The sequence below is a fragment of the Budorcas taxicolor genome, chromosome 4 (genome assembly GCF_023091745.1).
Source record: "Budorcas taxicolor isolate Tak-1 chromosome 4, Takin1.1, whole genome shotgun sequence".
NCBI classification, from domain to species: Eukaryota; Metazoa; Chordata; class Mammalia; order Artiodactyla; family Bovidae; genus Budorcas; species Budorcas taxicolor.
Genome location: NC_068913.1, coordinates 108,372,860 through 108,399,901, shown reverse-complemented (window position 1 = coordinate 108,399,901; position 27,042 = coordinate 108,372,860). Strand labels below are relative to the sequence as shown.

The window sequence follows — 27,042 nt, the reverse complement described above, 5'->3', positions numbered from 1 at the left end:
AATTTTACACCCTTGTCATCTTAATATACATGCTGTTTTATTCCGCTCATCCACATTTTTCATTCTGTGTAATTATTAAAATTATAAAATAGAAAGATTACATTTTATGTAATCTTTAAAAATATAAAAAATAATTATATATTATTACATTCTGTTTAATCTTTAAAATTGGCATTTATGTGAATGCCAATATATACCTCATTTATTTAATCATTTGGTTTCTATTGAAGGTTTGGATCTTTCTTCAGTCATCTTGTAATTATGTAATACTGTATTACATATCGTCAGTTCATTTTAGAAGTATCAGACAACACTAGACACCATCATGCATCTATTAGAATTCAGTAATGGAGGTTATTTCCATCACTGGCCATCAAGTTCACATTGAAAGTCCCTGAGGATTTAGTTACTCTGCCCAAATGTCTTGTTATTTATTTCTAAACCCACATTTGAACATGCAAGTGTGAATTAAGATAGCTTTGACTTTATTACTTGCACATTTCTTACTAAATTACATTCTAAATAAGATCTTGAGATAAACTTTCTAAGAGTAAACTGCCCACAGGTCTTATCAAAATGAATCAAATTTTCAAAAGAAGAAATTACTACTTTTATGATCATAAAAATAAAACTAGAAGTGACAAAACTAGATGACCCACTTTTAGCCTGGTGAAAACACCCACAGATGTCAGGACCCAAGCCTCAGAGTCACTGCCCTTACTTCCGGCCTGGAAAGCACCACGGTCTTCTTGTGGGGTACTAGCAGGAGGAGAAAGGGACGACAGAGGATCAGATGGTGGGATGGCATCACCAACTCGATGGACATGAGTTTGAACAGGTTCCAGGAGTTGGTGATGGACAGGGAAGCCTGGCATGCTGCAGTCCGTGGGGTTGCAAAGAGTCGGACACTACTGAGCGACTACACTGGACTGAAGCCACCATGTTGCCTGTATGACCACACCACCGGGACTCTGTTCGCTGAACAATGTCTACTCTTCCTTCCGCTTATCCTCACTGGCCTCCACTGTGCCTCCAGTTCTGAAGGCAGTGGCTGTTGTTCTTTGTGTGCAGAGCCACCTTCTTTCTATTACGCATTCACTCGAACAAATACTGGATCCACTGTCATAAACACAGCCTCATTTCAAGACTCAGGATTCTAGTAAGAGATTTCATATCTACTGGGAAAAGCACCATTTTAGTGGAGGCCAGCCTTCAGTTCAGTTCAGTTCAGTCACTCAGTCGTATGCGACTCTTCGCGACCCTGTGAACCATGGCACGCCAGGCTTCTCTGTCCATCACCAACTCCCGGAGTTCACCCAAACTCACGTCGATCGAGCCAGTGATGCCATCCAGCCATCTCATGCTCTGTCGTCCCCTTCTCCTGCCCCCAATCCCTCCCAGCATCAGGGTCTTTTCAAATGAGTCAGCTCTTCGCATCAGGTGGCCAAAGTATTGGAGTTTCAGCTTCAACATCAGTCCTTCCAATGAACACCCAGGACTGATCTCCTTTAGGATGAACTGGTTGGATCTCCTCGCAGTCCAAGGGACTCTCAAGAGTCTTCTCCAACACCACAGTTCAAAAGCATCAATTCATTGGTGCTTAGCTTTCTTTATAGTCCAACTCTCACATCCATACATGACCACTGGAAAAACCATAGCCTTGACTAGACGGACCTTTGTTGGCAAAGGAATATCTCTGCTTTTTAATATGCTGTCTAGGTTGGTCATAACTTTCCTTTCAAGGACTAAGCATCTTTTAATTTCATGGCTGCAGTCACCATCTGCAGTGATTTTGGAGCCCCCCAAAATAAAATCAGCCACTGTTTCCACTGTTTCCCCATCTATTTGCCATGACGTGATGGGACCAGATGCCATGATCTTACTTTTCTGAATGTTGAGCTTTAAGCCAACTTTTTCAACCTCCTCTTTCACTTTCATCAAGAGGCTCTTTAGTTCTTCTTCACTTTCTGCCATAAGGGTGGTGTCATCTGCATATGTGAGGTTAATAAGTTCCTACATAATGTCTGTTGCTTGCTCTAAAACCTTGAGCAACAGGTAAGCCTCATCTTTAAAGTAGGATTAATAATGGCTACCTTTAAGGGTGGTTGTAAGAATTCAGTGAATTAAGAAACATGTTCAAAGTACCTAAAACACTTTAATTGTTTTGACATCAGTCTTCATGCTATGGTATATAAGCATATGAGGTCATGAATATCGTTTCCAACCATTGAGATATACCTGGCATCCATCGTTATGCTGCTTTGCCCCAAGTCGTGTGTTCTGCCCAGTTGTATAAGCTATTGATATTTTAACTGATACTTTTCCTATTTCCTCCATCAAACTGAGGCAGCAGCAGCAGGACCAGCTGCCATGTTTTATCCTCTTTATGCATTTAACCAAGCAAGGACTAGACACGGAATTGGCTTTACCAATAAAGAGACTTGATGCTGATTAAACATATCATTAGATAATCAGTCTAAGGGAGGTTCCAGGAGACTCAACCACAATAGTTTGCTCTATTTTTTGGATAAGAAGGCCCTTGTCCCATTTTAACACAAATCTCGGGCTTCTGTTAGAGTTCTTATTCTGTGTTTGTTCATTCATCCATTCATTTAGGCCAGCATTTTTGTTGAGTATATGCTGTAATCTCAGGCATTATTTCTTATTTTAAGAAAATGATTTCCAAAGATCTGAGAATCAAAAGTGCAGAAACATCTCCAATAACCAGGCTTGGAGGAAATACAAAAAACAAGTACCTGTTGTAGGAAGAGGGCTGTGATATCTAGGTTCAGTAGAACTCAGAAACCTGAGGTTGCAGCTAGCAACTACACACCGTGACCTTGCGTGTGCTTTCCACTCTCTTTCTCCCTTTAAATGGGAAGTACTTGAGTATAATAGAAGGTCCTTGTCCTCATTTCAGCTATTACTCCATTGAGAACGGTTTTCAGTCTTCAGTGATCTGTGTATATTCACAATCATCAGAGATGCAGAGAAAAGAATGTGGAACAACAGTCATGCTTTGAAATGTCCACATGCTCCAAATTCCATGGCTTGAAAACACTCCTGTGAAACCTGAATTGGCAGACATTAGAAATTGATGCCATATACAGATAATCTCCATTTCATTTTGAAAGATAGTCCAGGAATATTATGTATAAAACAGTCTTTTGAATTCCAGATTAAGAAGATTTCAGAATTTTGAAAACTGACTATCTACGTGAAATAAGTAACCTGCCAAATTACTGAAGATAATCAACATGAATATGACTCCCCAAGTAGTTCTGAAAACAACTGAACTCAGGTCTCCTGCATTGCAGACAGAGAAAATATCTGAACAGATATTAATAAATTTGTTTGTAACAAGGATCCACAAGTCCTTGGAAGTCATTGCTAGGATAGATAGAATGCTAACTGCCAACATTAAGTCAGGGTCATGACCCAGTGCGGTGGGGTGAACATACATACCTACCAAACCCTGCACTTCTTACTACATTCCTAGCCATTTATAATAAAATTGTATTAACTGGTTCTCACAAAACTGGAAGTTTTTAGAGAGTGAATTCAAGCAGGAAGATGTGCCACTTTGGAAAAGAAATTGCTAAATCACAATTCAGTTTTCTTTTCCTTTTTATAAACATTTTCCCTTCTGCAATTTCAAAATAAATGCTTACTGGGAAAAAGGGAAATAGTCCCAAAGGATGCAAAGTAAAAAGTGAAAGAACTTCGTCCCCCCGCTCTGCCTTCTATTGATTCTTCTTCTGCCCAGAGATAATCACTGCTTACAGTTTGCACTGTGTCTTTTTTGATACTAACTCTATATGAACTCTTTCAGAAATAAGAGGAGAGGAAAGTTTTTGTAATTTGACTTATTAAACCAGTATTTCTCTGATACTGAAGCCAAAGAAAGACATTGCAAGACTAGAAAACTCAGAACAATGTCCCTCATGAACATAGATGCAAAAATTCTTAATAAAATATAGTAAATAGATTACAAATGTAAAAAGGATAATACATCATGACAAATAAGGCTTATTCTAGGAATGCTTGGCTGGTTTAACATTCATATATCAAATTAATTCACAGTTTAATTATTTTCTTAATGCAAAATAAATGAGAAACATCATATAATTCAATAGTTGCACACAGACAGAAAAAAGAACTGACAAAATTCAATATCAAATCATGATAAAATTTCCACAAAGCAGAAATAAAGGGAAACTGCTCAGTATGATGAGTCCTCTTTGAAAAGCCGAGAGCCAAGAGCATACTTTCTGGTGAAATACCCTGAGATTGAGAACAAGGCCAGGAAGGATATATTTATATAACATTGTACTTAAGTTTCTAGCCAGTGCAGTAAGGCAAGTAAAAAGGCATAGAGATTAAATTTAAGAAGCACACCTATGTTTGCTTGCAGAAAACATGGTTTTCTATGTAAAATATTCTTAAAACTCTGCGAAAAAAAAAAAGCCACTGTAATAATTGAGTTTAGCAAGGTTTCAGTATACAAAGTCAATATACAAAAATAAATTATATTTTTATATAGTAGTAATTGGCCATTGAAATTAAAAATACAATATCCTGTTAAGACAGGGTCCCAAATCATGAAATACTAGCAAATAAATTTAACAAAATGTGTCACACAACATGTATGCTGAAAACCACAAAACATCACTGGGAGAAATTAAATAAAACCTAAAGAAATAGTGAAATACACCATGTTGATGGATCAGGACCCTCAGTATTTTTAAGATGTCAGTTTTTCCCCAAATTATCTATAGATTCAGTGCAGTCCCAACCAAAGTTCAAACTGGCTCTAAACTTCAATGCAAATGAAAGTAACTAACATAATTTCCAGATTTACTGGAAAGCTAAAGTGATCAAAACACTATAATAGTTGTCAATCTTCTGTAATCACCTCTGACTCGAGGTCATAATTAGAATGCTCTCGTCACACCTAGATAGTAGAAGAACAGGGAAACCCGGCATGCTGCAGTCCATGGGGTCACTAAGAGCTGGACGCGACTAAACAATGATCAACAAGGAAAATGAAAGATTCCACTCTTAATTTCTTTCAGTGCGTGTGTGGTTTCATTTGTAAAATTTATATCTCTGATACATTCGAAAATGTTTCTATGTATTTGGGTGATGTATAGGTCCAGTTCATCTTTTCCCAGTAATATAAAATGCCATTTTTTATTATACATTAATACCCATGTTTACCATGTTGCCTTTAATTTTTTAACAAATGTACATTTTTCTGAGTTGAGAATTAACTTGTTTTTATAATCTACCTTTTCACTCAAAACAAGAATTCCATCTCTCCCCTCCTGACATTTTTCTGTGCTCACTGCTTACTACCCAAGCTGTTTTGAAATCATCTGGTTTTCTGGTTGTAATCTGGTTTTGCCTTAGCTTTGTTTCTTTGTTCACTTTGTTTTTACTATTGTGGCTCCTATTCATTTAGAATGATTTCTTGCCAGTCACATCAAATACCACAGGAGCTTTATCAGCAGTTTTTCAGCATTAGTTATACGATACATTGGCACTTTTTGCCCACCGCTGCTTCGTGTAGACAAGCTCTTCCTATATTGTATTCATTTTTGTTTTTCTAGACCCACAGCATAACCTCAAGTAACTTCTCTGAAAAACTTTAGTGCGTGGTGAATTTCAGTAATCCTTCTGACACTTTCAGTATTCCCTATGTGGTGAAGAGTGTTGCTGCAGCTATGTGTCATACAGAATATTTTCATTGCACTGAAATACTACTTTTAGGGCACTGATTTCACTTTTTTCTTTGTAGATAATTTGGTTTTTGCTTTTCTTTGTACTTTGAAGCTCATAAACTTGCTATGAATTGAGCAGACCTTCTCTATTTCATTTATACTGATTTGCATTCATATAATCAGTTCAGTTCAGTCGCTCAGTCATGTCCAACTCTTTGCGACCCCATGGACTGCAGCACGCCAGGCTTCCCTGTCCATCACCAGCTCCCATAGCCTTCTCAAACTCATGTCCATCGAGTCAGTAATGTCATTAAATTCTAAAAACTCAGGTCTTTTTTTCAGCACAAAGAAATTTTCATCAAATTAAATGTTTATTTCTTCTTTGGTTTTTGCTTTTAGAACTTCTTGCTAGCCATTAGTCTTCTTATCTATCCTTCATTTTCTATTAATGAATCACTTCACTCAACCTGCCTGTTGGTTTATTCATAGTCTTCAGCTACATCAATACTTATTTTTCTGCCCTTGTATTAAATAGGATTGTCTGTTTGGCAGTTATATTTTTATTCTGATTATTAACTTTTTATAGCAGCCTCTTTTTTTTTTCCCTGCAGAGAGATAATGTATCTCAAAACTCTCCAATGATATACAATATTTATTTAGGACCTTCTCCAGTTATCACTTATTTTGGAGGGAGTTGGTTTTCCCTTTGTTTAGTTTGGTGCTTATATTTCATGCTATTAATTTTCATCAAATATTTTTGATTTCTGTTTAAGTGTTAAATGGCACTGAATTTCTAGATTGGTCATTCTTGGTTAGTGAAGTACATTTTCTCAGGACAGATGATAACCCCTGTTGTATTTGTTTTCTTGATCTTCTCTTTCACTTATGTACAGTTCCAGATTCTTCTTTTCTCTTAGGTTTCTGATCAGTCTGATTTCATGTGGTTTATCTTTCCTGTTAATTCCTCCTGTCCCAGTTTGCTGACTGCACCCTTCTTGAAATCTAGTACTATCATGGTTTGATTCTTTTTTATGTAACTTTTGTTTCATTTCAGAACAGAGAGGGACGGGAAAGGTCAAAATCCACTTAAGGTTTTTTTAATGAGACAATCATTTATCATCCCCTGCACATAAGTCGTGGCTGTTGGAAATAACAGACAAAACTCTGACGATGTCCCAGCCTCATCGGTGAGCAGGACCTCACCTAGGGTCCTGCTGATGAAGCCCTGCTATTGACACAGTGTCTGGGTCTGAACTTGGCACATTCAGTGTTTCTCATTTTGTTGTAACAGGCGAGTGTATAAACCTTAATGCCAGTGCAGATCACCTTTTTACTGACTACACTTATAAGCCAGTTAATTGCTTGAAATTTATGAGCAGAACTCATTATAAGAACTAAAACATTTTTTACTTAATTTTGTATGTATAATCTTTGTATATGTTTAATTTGCTGATTTTATTATATATATTATTAACATATATATTAATATTAATTGGGTTTCCCTGGTGGCTTAGATGATAAAGAATCCTCCCACAATGTGGAAGACCTGGGCTCAATCCCCAGGCTGGGAAGATCCCCTGGAGGAGGGCATGGCAACCCACTCCAGTATTCGTGCCTGGAGAATCCCCATGGACAGAGGACCCTGCCGGGCTACAGTGTATGGAGTCACAAAGAGTCAGACCCAACTGAGTGACTAAGCACAAATTATTACTAATTATATACAATAATAATTATATTTATTAATAGACAATATTATATACAATATAATATAATGATACATTTGTATATTATAGATTATATATGCAAATATATACAATGCAAGTATTTATTACAATAATGATATTATTATTTATATATAATAAAATCAGCAAATTAAAGATATACTAAGATGTTGCTGGAGAAATATAAATGTCACAAAAAATAGACCACCCTGGCTGCTCTATAAAGAAAGAATGACTTCTTTCTTTAGGCAAATGATCACTAGAAGCAATATTGTAATCACAAGGTTGTCTGGTGATTTTGGACTCAGAGCAAAAACAGCTGGATGAGTGGTTTTAATGCTAGTGCTTCAAGGAGCTGGGGAGCCATCTTGTAGGGTGATGCCTTTATCTTCAGGAAAGAGGACTGCTAAGAGGACTGTAGTTTCCCCATCAGTTAATTACAGCTCTGCCAACCACAGAGAGCACAACGCAAATACTACAAGCATACCATTACCTGACTCCCCTTTTCCAGTGTTTCCTTATAGCTGCCTCCGACCATACAGTCACATGATCAGTGAGAGGGGCTTAACCAGCTCTGGGATCTCAAGCTTATAGAGAGAGATCACTCTACCTCATTCCCTTCATAATCCCACTATCTGGGGCTAAATCCCCATTTTGGGGTTATAGGTGTCCTAAAGCTTTATAGGAGTTTGTTACCCTTAGATAGAAACAGTTGAGGCTTCCCCAGTGCCTCAGCAGGTAAAGAATCTGCCTGCAATGCAGGAGATGCGGGTTCAGTCCCGGGGTCAGAAACATCCTCTGGAGGAGGAAACGGCAACCCACTCCAGTATTCTTGCCTGGAGAATCCCATGGACAGAGGAGCCTAGTGGGCTCCATCCAAAGGGTTGCAAAGAGTCAAACACAGCTGAGCATGCACACACACAGAAACGGAAACAGTTGGTGATGAGAAAAGCCTTACAGCATGGATCTGTATCACGCCTATTGGGCCAGAAATGAATGTATGGAATTCTGGGTGTAGACAGTCCGTCCTCTTGGGTTCAAGTAACAGGAGGGTCTCAAGAGTTGAGGCCACTCAGCTCCCTGCCCCACCTTTTGGGATAATAGTGGTTCTTCACTCGAGCCACTAACTCACTCAGCTCTCTGTTCGCTTTATTTGCAGAAAGTTAGTGGCGTGAAATTATAAACAAGCCCCCTTAGCAGAATGAAACCATGATTTCTCCTTCAGTTCTTTATATAGTGCTTAAAAGGCTGAACACTTAAATCCAGACTATTTAAGATACAGTATTGAGTAAACCCAGCAGGACTTCTTTCAAGATTTCCTTTGGAGGGTTAATACACAGAGAATGACAGAGCAGGATCAATGTTGAGGTCCTTTGTCTTCCCTCCAACAAATCTACACACCCAGTGAGCTCAGGTCTGTCCTAGTTCTCTCGTAAGAGCTAAAGGTGATATTCGTAAGTCTGCCGCTTGCTACATACCGGGTGTTGTGCTGAGCGCTTTGTAACAAAGAACACATGTGTCTTTTGCAGTTGTGAGGATGATCTCTCCGAGGACAGAGATGAGCTCCTGCATGGGATTTCCGAGCTGGACATCACCAATTCGGACTGTTTCCCATCCCAGCTGCTGGTGCATGGGGCTTTAGCCTTTCCCCTGGGGCTAGATTCCTACCACGGCTGTGTCATAGCGGCTGCCCGCTATGGCCGGGGCCGGGTGGTCGTGACCGGCCACAAGGTCCTATTCACCGTGGGTAAACTGGGCCCGTTCTTGCTCAACGCCGTCCGCTGGCTGGACGCGGGCCGCAGAGGCAAGATCGTGGTGCAGACGGAACTGAGGACTCTGAGTGGGCTGCTCGCCGTGGGGGGCGTAGACACCAGCATTGAGCCCAATCTGACCAGCGACGCCAGTGTCTATTGCTTTGAGCCCGTGAGTGATGCAGGAGTCAAGGAGCTGCAGGAGTTTGTAGCCGAGGGCGGGGGCCTGTTTGTCGGAGCCCAGGCCTGGTGGTGGGCCTTCAAGAACCCAGGCGTGTCCCCTTTGGCGCGGTTCCCAGGAAACCTCCTTCTCAACCCCTTTGGTATTAGCATCACCAGCCAAAGCCTCAACCCGGGGCCCTTTCGTACTCCCAAGGCGGGGATAAGGACCTACCACTTCCGCTCCACCCTGGCTGAGTTCCAGGTTATCATGGGCAGGAAGAGAGGGAACGTGGAGAAGGGCTGGTTGGCCAAGCTGGGTCCGGACGGCGCAGCTTTTCTGCAAATCCCTGCCGAGGAGATCCCCGCCTACATGTCGGTGCACCGGCTCCTAAGGAAGCTGCTGAGTCGCTATCGGCTCCCGGTGGCGACCCGTGAAAACCCCGTCATCAACGACTGCTGCCGGGGTGCCATGCTCTCCCTGGCCACGGGGCTGGCTCACTCGGGAAGCGACCTCTCTCTGTTAGTCCCCGAAATTGAAGACATGTACAGCAGCCCCTATCTGCGCCCCTTGGAATCTCCCATCACCGTGGAGGTCAACTGCAACAACCCGGGTGAGGAAGAAGGGGTGGATAGGAGCCCAGCGGGTGGGAATGTGGGGGGATGACATCCGCAGCTCAGCTGAGGTCTGGTCGCCTCCGGGGCCATCTCCAACCTCTGCCTTGCAAATCTCAATGAGGACGAGGTTGGGGTTTTAGGGAATGCTTGGAAGATGAGAGCCAGGGCGGCAGGGAGGCAGAGCTCCTGGAGGGACTCTGAGAGCTGGCTGCAGATGGAATTGTGTCCGGTAGGATAACGCCTGCTCTTCCCTGACTCTTGGCAGGCACCAGGTACTGCTGGATGAGTACCGGGCTCTACATACCCGGAAGGCAAATTATTGAGGTCTCCCTGCCTGAATCCGCCGCCTCTGCTGACCTGAAGGTAAGGCGTGCCCCATCTCCCCACCTAACACAGAAGCCAGGTGCTCTGCTTTCATAGCCGGCATCTGATTCAATCCTCCTACACACCCTATGGGCAATGTTGTTAAGTCGCTCAGTCCTGTCCGACTCTTTGCGACCCCCTGGACTGTAGCCCACCAGGCACTTCTGTCCTTGGAATTTTCCAGGAAAGATGAATGGTTTGCATTTTCCTCTCCAGTTGGCAATACGGGGCATGTACTTCTGCCCCTTTAGCTGCTTAGGATGAAACAGCTAAGGGGCAGAACATCTAACTGATTGATTTAAATGTATGGATTTGATACATTTCAGAGCCCCAGGGCTCAACCCTGACCAACTTCTGGCTCAAATGTTGTGCTTTTAGCTTAAATGTCATAGGTGGGGAGAAGAAAGATACCAGATGGATGGTGCCCTAGAATACAGTGGCATCCAGTAAATCTCAGTTCACATTTCATCCCGTGTACATCTCCCACGGAAGCGTGAGGTGCTACACACTCAGGCTTCTTCCCTGTGACGTCACACACTTTCTGTCACTTTCTCACACACACACACACACACATACCCTATTTGCAAAATTCAGATACCATCCTGCTCTGTCCCCCTTGGGGCTCATTGTGATGGTTAGCGTCTATTTTGTGCCTGTATGTATCCTGGAACTTGTTTAGCATAAACCCTGGAAAACAGTTCCAGGATGCCTGAGGACAGGGGTCACTCCACTGGCCCAGGAACAGGGGCCTTGGAGAACAGGAAGAGCTGAATCAATCCTTCACTACATCAGCCGGTCACACTGCTTCCTCCTGGGCCTTCTCTCTGGTCAGAAGGCAGGATGCCCTCTGCCCATTCCCAAAGCCAGATTCGCCGCCAGGAAACAGGCAGCCTAGGATTTTCTGTTAGAGACACCAAGGGACTCTGTCTGGGAGTGGCTCTCCCCGGAATTAGCATCTGCGTCACACCTGGTGCCTCTCCAGTCTGCGTCTTAGCAAGACCCTTCATATAGCTGTTTGACCCCTTGCGAGTAGATTTACAGAGTCTGTTCCAAACAACCTTGAGGGTTGGTACAATTTCATCGGTTTTGAACACAGGGCTTACAAATAGTGGGATGCTTGGACTTACCTGGGGTTCCTGGACCCATGACCCTTTCTGTCCCCCTGTCCGGGCACTTTCCCCTTCCGGCCACATGTGCCCAGGGTCACACTCCTCGCGGATCTCTCTGCTGCAGATACAGATTGGCTGCCACACCGATGACCTGACCAGGGCCAGCAAGCTGTTCCGAGGCCCCCTGGTGATTAACCGCTGCTGCCTGGACAAGCCCACCAAGTCCATCACCTGCCTGTGGGGGGGCCTCCTGTACATCATCGTGCCTCAGAGCAGCAAGCTGGGCACCGTGCCCGTCACGGTTAAGGGAGCTGTGCATGCTCCCTACTACAAGCTAGGTGAGTGGACACCTTGGAGCGAACCCCAAGGCGCAGGGAGAGCTGGGGGTGAGGAGGCCCTCTGGGGCTGCCTGGTGTAGGAAGAGAGAGAGGTTTGGACTGGCAGAGGGAAGGGAGGTCTGCTTCCTTAGATTTGAGGCCAAGGAGATAAAGACCAAACCACATCACATCCCTGGGACGTTTGTAGAAGGTTAGAGGGGTATACGGTTATTAACAGCCTTGGTGTTCTCCTCCTGGGGGGATTCAGGTGGTATACGTTAATGGGAGGGACTTGGGAAAGAGAGTTTCAAGCCCTGTGGCCTGTCTTCCAGGGGAGACAACCCAGGAGGAGTGGAAGCGGCAGATCCAGGAGAACCCAGGTCCCTGGGGAGAGCTGGCCACAGACAACATCATCCTGACGGTGCCGACCGCGAACCTCCGCACGCTGGAGAACCCCGAGCCGCTGCTTCGCCTCTGGGACGAGGTGATGCAGGCCGTGGCCCGGCTGGGGGCCGAGCCCTTCCCGCTGCGTCTGCCTCAGAGGATCGTTGCCGACGTGCAGATCTCAGTTGGTGGGTGCCCGGGGCAAACCTCTGTGCATGCTGCCCACTCAGGGCCTTGCTTTATCAGGTGGCACTAGTGGGAAAGAACCAGCCCGCCAATGCAGGAGACGCAAGAGACGCGAGTTTGATCCCTGGGTTGGGAAGATTCCCCTGGAGGAGGAAAAGGCAATCTGCTCCAATATTCTTACCTGGAAAATTCCATGGACAGAAGAGCCTGGTGGGCTACTGTCCATGGGGTCGCAAAGAGTAAGAACATGACAGAAGTGACTTAGCATATGCGATGTAATCCTTGCCATTTAAATAGAAAGGCCAAAAATACATTAAAAAGGAGACTTGGCTGTCTCCCCCAGCAAAACATCAGAAACCACCTGAGTGTCCAACAGTTACAGGATGGTTAAGCAGTGTGCTTTCGATGGACACTAGGAAGACATTTAAAGAGATATTGTGATGGCATAGGAAAATATGATGAGATTAGTTAGTAAAAGTCGCCCGGTTGTATGCAACTCTTTGTGACCCCATGGGCTGTAGCCTACCAGGCTCCTCTGTCCATGGGATTTTCCAGGCAAGAATACTGGAGTGGGTAACCTTTCCCTTCTCCAGGGGATCTTCCCAACCCAGGGATCGAACCCAGGTCTCCAGCATTGCAGGCGGATTCTTTACTGTCTGAGCCACCGGGGAAGCGTTATGCGACACATAAAAAGCAGGCCCTAGAACCATATGGACATGAGTCTGAGCAAACTCCGGGAGATGGTGAAGGACAGGGAAGCCTGGCATGCTGCAGCCCGTGGGGTCGCAGAGAGTGGGTCATGACTGAGTGACTGAAGGACAAGCAACTGTGTGTACACAGTGTGTTACAATGTGTAACAGTTTTAGTCAGCATGGCAGGAGGTGCTATCCAGCAGGGGAAATGGCGTAGACAGTAAGGGCTGGGCTTTCACAGGCATTCGTCAGGGGACTTTAGGGAGTGGAGAGAGAGAGCAGAGGGCCTCTTCCTGGGTCACAGGGGTTGGGAGAAAGCACTGAAAAAGGGCTATTTGCCAGTGGGTCAGGAGGCCTGAAAAGTGAAGAGCGTGTGAAACTTAAAGAACCACGGAAATCCCGTCTGGACCCTAGTGTCCGTGGCATACTGAGATGATCACTGTAAAGAAGTGCCAGCGTGGACAGCTCCATATGTAAATAATGAAAAGGGGAACCACTAGTGCTTAATTTTGAGGAAAAGAGGATAATGACAGGTCCACGTGGACAGAGAACTCTCAGAGAAACAGAAAAAAATTGAATAGTAATGTGAACAGTGATCCCAAATCTGCCTCAGTACCTATAGCTAGTCAGAGTGAGGACGAAAGCATTCTTACAGAATGAGAAGATGAGGAAAGAAGCCCAGAAGGGTCTGGGTTTGCCTTTCTGAGCATTCTGGGTGTTTGGGGAGACACAGTACAGAGAAGAATTGGTGGGTGGGGAACGCCCTGACCCTCTCCTCCCCTTCCTGCCCTTCCCAGGCTGGATGCACGCAGGCTACCCCATCATGTGCCACCTGGAGTCGGTGCAGGAGCTCATCAATGAGAAACTCATCAGAACCAAGGGTCTCTGGGGCCCCGTGCACGAGCTGGGCCGCAACCAGCAGCGGCAAGAGTGGGAGTTCCCCCCGCACACCACCGAGGCCACCTGCAACCTGTGGTGTGTCTACGTGCATGAGACGGTCCTGGGCATCCCTCGAGGACGAGCCAACATTGCTCTGTGGCCCCCGGTTCGGGAGAAGAGAGTCCGAATTTACCTGGGCAAGGGTCCCAATGTGAAAAACTGGAATGCCTGGACGGCCCTGGAGACGTACTTACAGGTACTGGGCCAGCGTCGGTGGGGTGTGGTGGGAGCCCCACTCAGGGGGACCCTGGTCAGACAGTATCATGGTGCCCGGGGGTCACCTCTCACTAATCTGCCCCTCACCCCCAGGCTGCGGGAGGCTCTGACAAAGTCCAGGGGTGAAGGTCCTAGTGGATGATACCCTCAGAACATCCCTTTGCACCACCTGAAAGCGGACGTAATTGCAGCAGCCCCACCATCCACCCTGGGATATCGAAGAGATTTATGAGAGTAGATAGAAAGCTCTGGGAGATAGTGAAGGACAGGGAAGCCTGGCGTGCTGCAGTCCAGGGGGTCGCAAAAAGTCGGACACAAGTAAGCAACTGAACAATAACAGAAAGCGGTAAGAAAGGTTAAAAACGGTAGAGGCAAAGGTGATTCTACAAATATAGCCACTGTCATGGCTCTAAACCCAGGCATACCTGAGACTGCAACCAAGCTGCTCTCTGGATAGCTCCGTGAAGCTAGCCGCACTTCCGTGGGCACACATACACATGCCCAACGTGTGGGATAGGAGCTGTGGTTTTTCCCCTAGGTAACTGTCTTCTCATTATAACTCGTCTGTGCCTCAGTTGCCATGTTATAAGCAAGCCATGATTCCTCACTGGACTGGACGTGGGGGTGGCCCCTGCCTTTCAGTTATCACCCAGCACCCAGTTCCAGCCCCCCCAGCCCTTGGATCCAGTCCCAGCTCACTATGGAGGGTTTTATCACCTTGGATCCTGGAACTCAGCGTCAGGCCAACCGCACCCTCTTCTGGTCCCTCCACCTGCTCGAGTTCTCACTGTTGATTCTCTCCACCACGAAAACGACAGGGAGGCTGCCAAGAGACTGCTATAACCCTGTGTTGGGACAGAACTTCCTCCTCGGTGATGTCGAGTTGAGCTTGGAACTCCTAATGTCCCTCTGAGCTCCCTACCTGCTGCGGGTGGTTCCAATGGCACCAAGATGGCAGTCTTTTCCTAAAATTCTGCCTTACTCTTAACTCTAGAGACCTAAACTATAGATGGCTCAGCAGGTAAAGAATCCGCCTGCAGTGCAGGAGACACAGGAGATGTGGGTTTGCTCCTTGAATCGGGAAGATCCCCTGGAGAAGGAAATGGAAACTCCCTCCAAGTATTCTTGTCTGGCAAATCCCCTGGACAGAGGAGCCTGGCGGGCGACAGTCCACGGGGTCACAGAGAGTTGGACACAACTGAGCACAGGACACACACAGACTATATTTTGTCCTTTGCTTCTCCTGGACTCACTGTTTTTCCTAAAGACCATTTTGGTCACCTTGCAAATTGATAGAGACCTCCTGTTAGTGCAGATTATATTGGGGTCGCGGTGGCAGTTCCCAGGTTGTGGGGTTTAACTTTACAACTGTGAGAGACAATGGATTTTTGCACTTCAGCCAATTTCAAATCTTCATGTAATATCCTATTACTACTTTCATAGTCTAGTGAGACAGAGGAATGATGATGTTGGTAGTAAATCCTGATATTAATCAGTGCAGTTTTGACCACTGGACCGTCATTCATTGAGCGTCTGTTTTGTGTTGAGCCCTGTGCTGGCTCAGAGACCCTTCTCATCAGCAGCATGTGAAAGTAGCTCACAAGGAGAGCAGGTGAAAGAGGAGAGGGTCAGTGCTAGGTATGAAGCTGAGGGTTAAGAGGTTAAAGGCATTCATTCATTCAGTGTTTGGTGGGTCTTTTGCCGATCAGATGTCTCAACCTGCTTGCTCCTTGTCTTTCCAGCTCCAGGAGGCCTTTGGGTGGGAGCCGTTCATCCGTCTCTTCACCGAGTACAGGAACCAGACCAACTTGCCCACAGACAACGTCGACAAGATGAATCTGTGGGTGAAAATGTTCTCCCACCAAGTGCAGAAGAATCTGGCTCCGTTCTTTGAGGCCTGGGCCTGGCCGATCCAGAAGGAAGTGGCAACCAGCCTGGCCTATCTGCCTGAATGGAAGGAAAATATAATGAAATTGTACCTCCTCACACAGATGTAAGGAGTGCCCAGCGAGGTGGCAGGTAGAGAGGTTTGGGGAGGTAGGCAGAGATGGGGATTCACTCCTCAACCTCTGTCTCTTAGTTCTAGCCTTGCCCTCTCAGCTCATTGCCCCTGGATCCTAGTAGCATCTCTGGGGGTGGGTTAAGAACATAAAGTGGAATCAGAAATCCTCAGGAGCATGGCCTTCCATTTATGAGCTCATTCCTCTGCTCTCGGCTATCAGAGTCCCTCCTGACCCTGTGCTGGGCCAGGGCTGAGAGCTTTGGCCTCTGTTCCTATGGATCACTGTCACCCTGAGGACTCCCTGGGACTTGAATTTTTTTATCATTTTCCCCCAAACCTAACCATAGAACTCAATGGAAGCACTAATTGACCATGATATTCAGACAGCTCCCTGAGAACTCATGTATTTTGTGTCTTGGGTAGTTTTCCAAAAGCTTTGAGCCCATATAATCAGGGTTAGCTCTTGGGAAAGTCGTTTTATCTCTTAACTCCCGTTTCGTTGTGTGTAGGGTGAGGGTAAATATCCCTGCCTCACGGGGTTGCAGGGAAGACCTAGACTGGTAACTCTGAGGAGGAGTGTGGACACCGGGCATGCTCTCTAAGGGGTGGTTTTCTTTCGTGCTGGTCCACCTTCTCTGCCCACAGCCCAGGAGTTAAGGTCATCGTCTCTCACAGTTGACCCCCTGCACCCAAGTCCTGGGTCTTTCATCAGTTACTTATATGACTTTGGGCAAGCTCCTCAACATCTCTGTGACTCAATTTCCTCTTCTACAAAGTGGGATCTATTTCATAGGACTGTTGTGAGGATTAAATTAGTACCTTTAAAAGTGACAGTACCTGGCAGTCAGTAGGCGCTGAGAAAAATGCACGCGGCCACTGTTCGTATCGAATTAACTCCCATCAGTTTAGACCAGGGCTACACTTTGCGATGGCATTTTTACAGATGCAATGAATTGATCCTGTCCCACTGTACCTGCCACGCAGACTCTGAAAGGATTCTGGTACACTGCCCTGTGCTCTAAAGGCAGGCCTCTGTATTCACGGTGGGGTTTTTCAAAGCTGCTTGGGGTTCGGTCTCCTTCAATTTCATCTCTCCAGAACAATCTTTTCTTTGATTAAGCATGGAAATCACTTGAAAAGCCAGAACGAGACCATGAGGATGTTTGTGCTTAGCAAACAAGGAGCAGCCGGCTGTGAGGTGGTGTTTGTGTTTCCGTAGTGACACAGATTCCTATCACTGTTTGGCAGACAAAGTCTGTGCGCAAATAGAAATCTTTACTCTGGAATAAGATAACTGGATGTGGCTGACCCAGATTTTATTTAATTATAGTGCATTCAGAGATTTTCTTAACTTTTCTTCCAATCTTACTGAGAACCTCCAAATTCTTTGTAGTTTCAGCTAGAGTTGGGGCTTCAAGATAAAAGTTGTGTGCATCCAGGCAGTTTTCCTTCTTACATCTTTTGATTTAGTTGCTTTAAGACAGTTTTATTTGCTTTATTAGGAATTGGGTGGAAGCATAGAAACAGGATTTGACATAGATGGTATTTTTCTTTGGATTCTTTTGTTGTGTCATTTCTCAGTACTAGAATTATTTTCCCTTCTCAAATATCTATCACATAGGTTCTTTAAACATGGATGCTGAATATTCATTCAGCACATAAAATAATTGCTATCAATTAATGGGCTGTTGTATATGTGCCAAGTACAGGTTGTTTCATTTAATCCTCACAATAATCTTATGGAATGGAAACTTACAGCTCCCATTTTACAAATGTGTGAACTGAACTTTATGGAGATTGAGTAAATTGCCTAAGCCTTAATTGCGAGTCAGTGATAGATTTGAGATTTGAACCCAGGCGTTCTGATTACAGGATGAGTGTTAGTAACTACAGTGCTTTGAACAAGCAAATAAATGAGGAAATGAGGAAATGAAGCAGCAAATAGAAGGACCTTTATGTCCTTGCTTGCCAGCACTTTGGCTGCGTGTACTTGCTTCCCAGTGGACAGTGCTGGGACGATCCCTTCAGTATCAGCCCGGTCATCAGGGTTCTGGGATCGATCGTCGGGTTTCAGTCCTCTCTAGGGCACCATGAAAGTGCTCTGCTAGCTTACTGGATTTTCAGTGACTGGCTATTGTGGTAAAGCATCTTGACTCCCAAGTGTCCCAGACCATGTTCTCAGAAAGAAAATTAGATCCTCAGTCATTTAGAATTATTTTTATATTGATTCTTACCCTCTTTAATCCATTCACAGCAGTATAGCCCCGGGGACCTTTTTACAAATGTCAAGTTGTCCATGTCACTGCCCTGTCTAAAAGCTTCCGGCGGGATTTTGAATTTAAGATGATGAACTGAACATGTAAGTTTACTTCCCTCCTTCCCCAGGCCCCACTGAAACTGAAGTCAAGAAACATAAAAGAGAATTGACTCATCTCAGCAGAGAAAACTGAAGGAATTTGGCTGTAAGTGAAGAAGGTCTCAACACATTCCTGGAAGAGAGAAAGTGGAAGACACAATAATGAAAGAGTACAGCTCCTTGCAGGCAGAATATAAGCTGATCTGGACACATAGCCCCAAAGAGACTTGGGTACCTGAAAAGTCTATTTACTCAAGAATTATGTCAGTTGTGAAATTGACTGCCCCCCCCCCCCCCATTCTACCCCAACCTCTGTGCACAGAACACAGGCAACCTACCGTTGGTTTCAAGTCTGTTGCCATTGTGGTGGTTCTGTTGGTGGTGTTTGTGTAAAGGAAACAAAAGAACTGCTTGAGGAGAGGTAGGAGTCGGTGCTCCAAAGTAAATTTCTCTTTTATGGAAATAAATGAGCCCCTAGCCTATTAGCTAATTTTCTGCTGACAGCCACGATCCCTACTCAAGTAACCAAATGCTTTCAATCACAGTAAGACATCCTGCAGAAGCAGACAGACCACACAACTGCCGAGGGAGCCCAAGCAACTCTATAAAACACTGTCATATTGATTCTTCAGTGAAATGGTCGGCTAGGAATTCCCAGATATTGAGCCCTAGGGGGAGTGGTTGGGGAAGGGACCAGGAAAGCAGCATGGATTCAGGAGATTTGAAAAATATAACAAATTCTGGGGGAAACAGAGTTAACATGGGAAAAATGACTTAAGATATCTGTATCTTTGGAGAGATGTGAGGTGCATCTGTAAGGTTAAAAACAGGATGCTACAAAGGAAAAACCTTGAAAATAAGAACCCTCAAACTGAAATAAGGCTGCCAAAAATATTCAGTAGACAGGCTCTAAGATAAAATTGAGGGAATCTTCTCAGATGTGGAGCAAAAGGAAATAAGAAATATAAAGAGAGGGAGAAGAAAAGACATAGACAGTCAGTATCTAACTATTAGGAGTGTCTAGAAGAGAGAACATAGAAAATGTTGTGAAGAAAAAAACAATTGAACAGAAATAACTAAGTCTCCAAATTGAGAACACCCCCATACAACCTACATCTAGACACAATCTTGTGAAATTTCGGAATATTAAGGATGGAGCAAAGGTATTGGAAGTGCCAAGAGAAAAGATAAAGTTAGGTCATCATGATTAGCTCAACTAAAAAGGGATGAGAAATAGATTGGGAGATTTTTCACCAGCAACACAATGATATAGGCCAATAGAGGAATGTCTTCACATATGGAAAATCTCTGTACCCAAAATTCCATAGCAAGCCAAACGAAGGAAATTTTCTGACATGCAAGTTTTCAGAACATCTACCTTCTTTGCACTTGGAAAGGAAGTTCTCTCTCACCTGCTAAGGAAGTTCTGCAGCAAAATGAAGATGAAAATCAGGAAGGAGGAAGAAATGGAAACCAGAAGACAGTGAACCTCACCCAGGATGTCTCACTCCAGAGTGACCATTATCCAAAGGGAAGACTCATTCTAGAGTGACCATCATCCAACAGGAAGACTCACTCCAGAGTGACCGTCGTGCAACAGGAAGACTCACTCTAGAGTGACCACTATCCAACAGGAAGACTCACTCCAGAGTGACCGTCGTCCAACAGGAAGACTCACTCCAGAGTGACCGTCGTCCAACAGGAAGACTCACTCCAGAGTGACCACTATCAAACAGGAAGACTCACTCTAGAGTGACCACTATCCAATAGGAAGACTCACTCCAGAGTGACCGTCGTCCAACAGGAAGACTCACTCCAGAGTGACCATCATCGAATAGGAAGACTCACTCTAGAGTGACCACTATCCAACAGGAAGACTCACTCCAGAGTGACCGTCGTCCAACAGGAAGACTCACTCCAGAGTGACCATCATCGAATAGGAAGACTCACTCTAGAGTGACCACTATCCAACAGGAAGACTCACTCCAGAGTGACCGTCGTCCAACAGGAAGACTCACTCCAGAGTGACCATCATCCGAGAGACCCACTTCAGATGAGAGTACATGGTCTCAGACTCTCTGATTCTGTGCCATAGACATTATCCTTGAGAAGTTGGAATGTTTGCGAAATGGAGGAGATGCATTCTTTAACAAACACAAAGGAAACAAAACAAAAACATGTTAAATTCAAGTCCAATTATGAGATAATGATAAAAATTACTCATGGACTGTAAGAAGAGACTGGATTTGTCATTGGCGGTAGGTATATTTCATTTCAAGTGACATAGGAATCATGACATTGGATGTGTTTGGAAGAAAATATCCTAGCTTCTACATTGTTGTTGTTTAGTTGATAAGTCATGTCCAACTCTTTGTGACCCCATGGACTGTAGCCCGCCAAGCTCCTCTGTCCATGGGATTTCCCAGGCAAGAATATTGGAGTGGGTTTCCATTTCCTTCTCCAGGGGATCTTCCCAATTCTGGGATCAAAGCCAGGTCTCCTGCATTGGCAGGCGGATTCTTTACCGCTGAGCCACCAACTCTCAGTAAACAGTATTTACAAAGTCAAAATAATGTAGATACTATTTATTGGTATTCAGTGCTCTGATCAGCCTATAAACAAAACATGAGAGGCCTAATCTTTTATCCAGAAATGAAACTGAAAGTAACCTATCTTATAAAGGGAAAAAGAAAGCAGAAAGAGTTTGAGAATTCATTGAGGGAAGAGTGGTGGAGAGAAGTGTAGAATTACTTGTCTATTCAAAATGGGGGTGGAAAGTCTGCAGTTAATGGGACAAGGACTAAAGGATTAGTTACTGTTCAAAATTATAAATTAAACCAATAGAAGCATTAAAAGTGACATCTATCAAAAAATTGTGAAAGGATAGGCAGATGAAAAGTGGGAATAGTGTAAGTTAAATCCTTATCTTTTGTAATCGGGAATTATTAAAGATTGTCTAAAGTTAATCAAGTCAAGAAGTTATTGTTCAAACATATTATTTAATGTTAGGAAGTTAGTTAACAGAATATCTAAAAATAGAAATTGTTAAATGCATCACCTCTAGGGTATGGGACTAGTATTAAAAGGGTGGAGTGGGAAACTGTGTTTATCATTTTAAGTCCTTCTGTACTATTTAATTTTTTACCTTGTGCATGTATTACTCTGAGAAGTTTTTAATAAACTCAAATAAAAATCCTTCCATGGCTACATATTGACTAAGATACAATCCAATCAAAACCCTTAAAACGGCTTTTAAGGCCCTCAAGTAACTGGATCCATCCAACATGTCCAGGCTCATCACATCTGCCCATCACTCTCTAGTTCTAACCACACTAAATACCCTCCAACTATTCAGACACGCTTCCCCTTCCCTTGCTTCTACAGGAGTTCTACAGAAAACAAAGCCTGTCCCTGACTCACCATGTGTCTGCTGATTAGAAAGCGAAAGAAAGAAAGAAAGCGAAGTCGCTCAGTCGTGTCCAACTCTTTGCAACCCCATGGACGGTAGCCTACCAGGCTCCTCTGTCCATGGGATTTTCCAGGCAAGAGTACTGGAGTGGATTGCTATTTCCTTAGTACCTATTATGTGAATGAATGTTCAACAGGGTGTTCATGAAAGTTGCCAACAAGTGTTCTTTCTCAAGAAGGTACATGATGTTTGTCTCTTCATCTAGGAGCATTTCAAGACCCTGATGTAAGCTTTCCTGAACTATTGTTTGATGGTTTTGATAAGTTTTAGTTGTATATGAGACCAGATGATATCAGAAGATTTCTATTCATCTGTCAGTCTCCTTGGCATGTTCTTTGCCTTGTTGGCTCAACATTACAATTGATTTTCAGCTGTTTTTTCTCTGTTCAGTTCAGTTCAGTTGCTCAGTCATGTCCGACTCTTTGCAATCCCATGGACTACGGTATGCCAGGCTTCCCTGTCCATCACCAACTCCCAGAGCTTACTGAAACTCAGTTCCATTGAGTCAGTGATGCCATCCAACCATCTCATCTTCTTTCGTCCCCTTCTCCTCCTGCCTTCGATCTTTCCCAGCATCAAGGTCTTTTCAAATGAGTCAGCTCTTCGCATCAGGTGGCCAAAAAGTATTAGTTTTTAGCATCAGCATCGGTCTTTCGAATGAATATTCAGGACTGATCTCCTTTAGGATGGACTGGTTGGATCTCCTTGCAGTCCAAGTGACTCTCAAGAGTCTTCTCCAACACCACAGTTCAAAAGCATCAATTCTTTGGTATTCAGCTTTCTTTATAGTCCAACTCTTAACATCCATACACGACTACTGGATCCCTGCAGCTGAGAGAAACAGTCGAACATCCAGTGGACACCTTTGGGCTCCCAAGTTTCATGTCTACTGCTATGCCTAGTCTCTTGGTAGCTCTTCCTTCTTCATTGTTAACTTTCTTCTACCGTCTACCTTCCAAGGCCAACTGGAGCACTCTAATGAGTACTGACCTTACTGCCAGTCTTCAGCAGCTGCATGTATTGGAAATCCTTATTCATATTTCCTCTTCATAATATCACTCTCTGATTTACTTAGTCACTAAACCAATGTCCCCACTCAAGGTCACAACCTCCCTAATGTACATACTTAACAGGCCAGAAAGTAATCAAATACTGCCCTGAGTGTGTGCTGTCCCTTCAGTTGTGTCCCAACTCTTTGCAACCCTGTGGACTGTAGCCCACCAGGCTCCTCTGTCCATGGGATTTTCCAAACACTGGAATGGGTAGCCATTTCCTCCTCCAGGAGATCTTCTCAACCCAGGGATCAAACGTGAGTCTCCTGCATTAGCAGGCAGATTCTTTACCTTTGAGCCACCAGGGAAGCCCCATAATTCGAATAGAAGTTATACATTTACTACAGAAAGAAAAATGTAGTGGATGAGTCTTTCTTAAATACTCTCAAGCTGATGACTTTGCCCTTTACTCAGAATACAACACAATTTTAATAAATAAACGAGCATTTTAATGTTAGGAGATACAACCACTTCTATTAACCTGGGTCCTCCAAGAGGCAGAAGCCAGTTAAGGTCAGGTATACAGGAGGTTTATTAAGGTTTATTCATGGAAATGCTTGTGAGAGGAAATAGGGAGGGAGCCAGAGGAGACTGGAAGGGCCATCTGGCTGTGATGTCATTGTAACCAGTGAAGGAGAGAGTAAAAGAAGGAATGGCTTACATTGCAGTGCAAGTCTCAGAAAGCTTTGTCAAGGCCTCTGGAGCGTCCTTGAGCAAAAGTCAACCACCAAATACCCACCATGTCTCAGTGTGCACGCTCAATTGCTAAATTGTATCAGGCAGATTTTTCACCCCTGAGCCACCTGGGAAGCCCCCCTCCTTAGTATCCCCACCATAATTAGTCACTGGCCAGTAGAAGCTCCTGGGCAGTGTGACCTTGGCGCCGAGGATTCTAGAACACATCAGCTGGGGCCGTCTGTCAACTGCATACCCGCTCCCTGCAGTTGGAGAGCTGAGCTGTGCGTTTTCATGGCCATCAAAGCACTTGTTCTTAAAACAGCCAGAGACACCTGTTCTGGATCATTTCATTGACTTAATTAACCTCCCCAGTGACTCATGCCAGTAAATGCACATAGGTGGATCCATCCATCGTTCTTCCTAAATTAGAGTGTGCCTAATCCTTCCCAAATCCTTGAGGCCCTTTAGGGAAAGAATACATGGGACCATGTTAAATTTAACTCATAACCAAAAATAATCGAAGCAGGAGGCCAGTGACTATTAATGCTAGCCCGTAGTTGGAAAGCACATGTGGGAAACTGGAATTACTGCAGAGACTTTTTTCCTCTCTTTGACAGAAATGGACTGACGTGCCACTAGTAACAATGACAATGCTGTTTTGTGTACAATTATTGTATATGCTAGACAATGAAGTATTATATTATTTATAACACACAGCCAGTCATTGCAGTGCAAAGGGTATGTATTAGCATGCTTGGCTTGAGTTAATTCATATCTAACCTTGGAACTGGAACTAGCTTCTTATCCCCCTGAATCTCATAGGGAAGAGGTGGATTATCTGAATAAAATTGGAATTGGGTTAGAAAGGTCAAGAGAGGTGAAGTAGGAGATAGATGTTGAGGAGGAAACCTACATGACATTTCTTAAAAACCTTTTCCTAGAAACTGGAAACTACAATCCAAACTCATTATCATACCAGCCAAAATTGCTTAAAACCTGACCCAGCTCTGTAGAGCTACCACTATGGATATGTCTTGTTAACAAGCTTCCCTCACCATGAACATTTTCTCTTTCTCAGACTAAGCTTTCCACATTCACACCTTCATGCTGTGGATTATGACAGCTTCACATTGTAATGCACATTTTTCCAAAGCTAAGTTTTAGTGTTACCTCTGTAAGTTCTTTTCTAATACCCTGATTAGAAGTAATTGCTTCTTCCTTTCTGTTCCCTTGCACTTAATTTGCAGCCAGTTCAGCACCTAGATAAATCCATGTGATACAGTAGTTTCCTGTCTTCTCACCTCCCTAGAATTACTGACCACTGTATCCTCTCCGTCTTCTAGAGCGTGTCACAGAATATGTGCCCAGTGAGAATATGCTGACTTTCTGTGTTCTGGGTGGGAGGAAAGGCCTGAGGGTCCTCACCTTCACATGACTTAGTTGGACCCATGCTGGTCACCATCTTTCATTTCCCAGGTTTTTAAATGGCCCCTTTGTTCTTCCTTGTGTCACTTCGTTTCCATTCTTCAGGCAACCTTGCTCCCAAATGGTAGATGGTGGGCCTGCTTCTGCTCTCTGACCCTGGAAAACCACCTTTGTTTGAAACCCTTTATTCTATTAGATCAGTTCAGTTCAGTCACTCAGTCGTGTCCAACTCTTTGAGACCCCATGAATCGCAGCACGCCAGGCCTCCCTGTCCATCACCAACTCCTGGAGTTCACTCAGACTCACGTCCATCGAGTCCGTGATGCCATCCAGCCATCTCATCCTCGGTCATCCCCTTCTCCTCCTGCCCCCAATCCCTCCCACCATCAGAGTCTTTTCCAATGAGTCAACTCTTCACATGAAGTGGCCAAAGTACTGGAGTTTCAGCTTGAGCGTCATTCCTTCCAAAGAAATCCCAGGGTTGATCCCCTTCAGAATGGACTGGTTGGATCTCCTTGCAGTCCAAGGGACTCTCAAGAGTCTTCTCCAACACCACACTTCAAATGCATCAATTCTTCGGCGATCAGCCTTCTTCACAGTCCAACTCTCACATCCATACATGACCACAGGAAAAACCATAGCCTTGACTAGACGGACCTTAGTCGGCAAAGTAATGTCTCTGCTTTTGAATATGCTATCTAGGTTGGTCATAACTTTTCTCCCAAGGAGTAAGCGTCTTTTAATTTCATGGCTGCAGTTACCATCTGCAGTGATTTTGGAGCCCCCCAAAATAAAGTCTGACACTGTTTCCACTGTTTCCCCATCTATTTCCCATGAAGTAATGGGAGTGGATGCCATGATCTTCGTTTTCTGAATGTTGAGCTTTAGGCCAACTTTTTCACTCTCCTCTTTCACTTTCATCAAGAGGCTTTTGAGTTCCTCTTCACTTTCTCCCATAAGGGTGGTGTCATCTGCATATCTGAGGTTATTGATATTTCTCCTGGCAATCTTGATTCCAGCTTGTGTTTCTTCCAGTCCAGCATTTCTCATGATGTACTCTGCATATAAGTTAAGCAGGGTGACAATATACAGCCTTGACGTACTCCTTTTCCTATTTGGAACCAGTCTATTGTTCCATGTCCAATTCTAACTGTTGCTTCCTAACCTGCATACAGATTTCTCAAGAGGCAAGTTAGGTGGTCTGGTATTCCCATCTCCTTTAGAATTTTCGACATTTTATTGTGATCCACACACTCAAAGGCTTTGGTATAGTCAATAAAGCAGAAATAGATGTTTTTCTGGAACTCTCTTGCTTTTTGCATGATCCAGCGGATGTTGGCAATTTGATCTCTGGTTCCTCTGCCTTTTCTAAAACCAGCTTGAATATCAGGAAGTTCACAGTTCACATATTGCTGAAGCCTGGCTTGGAGAATTTTGAACATTACTTTACTACCATGTGAGATGAGTGCAATTGTGCAGTAGTTTGAGCATTCTTTGGCATTGCCTTTCTTTGGAATTGGAATGAAAACTGACCTTTTCCAGTCCTGTGGCCACTGCTGAGTTTTCCAAATTTGCTGGCATATTGAATGCAGCATCAATATGATACTTTCACAGCATCATCTTCCAGGATTTGAAATAGCTCTACTGGAATTCCATCACCTCCACTAGCTTTGTTCATAGTGATGCCTTCTAAAGCCCACTTGACTTCACATTCCAGGATGTCTGGCTCTAGATTAGTGATCACACCATCATGATTATCTTGGTTGTGAAGATCCTTTTTGTACAGTTCTTCTGTGTATTCTTGCCATCTCTTCTTAATATCTTCTGTTTCTGTTAGGTCCATACCATTTCTGTCCTTTATCGAGACCATCTTTGCATGAAA

At 44.2% G+C, this 27,042-nt stretch overlaps 1 protein-coding gene across 1 annotated transcript in view; it reads left to right on the top strand.

Moving 5' to 3' along the window:
* TCAF1 (TRPM8 channel associated factor 1) overlaps positions 1-21,682 on the top strand; it is a 36,237-nt gene extending 14,555 nt beyond the window's left edge. Inside the window, 7 exon segments of the mRNA XM_052638468.1 lie at positions 8,974-9,968; positions 10,238-10,335; positions 11,569-11,782; positions 12,094-12,333; positions 13,821-14,158; positions 15,921-16,171; positions 18,566-21,682. Coding sequence (XP_052494428.1) covers positions 8,974-9,968; positions 10,238-10,335; positions 11,569-11,782; positions 12,094-12,333; positions 13,821-14,158; positions 15,921-16,171; positions 18,566-18,575 — 2,146 coding nt within the window. The 3' untranslated portion in view covers positions 18,576-21,682.
* Positions 21,683-27,042: the final 5,360 nt, after the last annotated feature.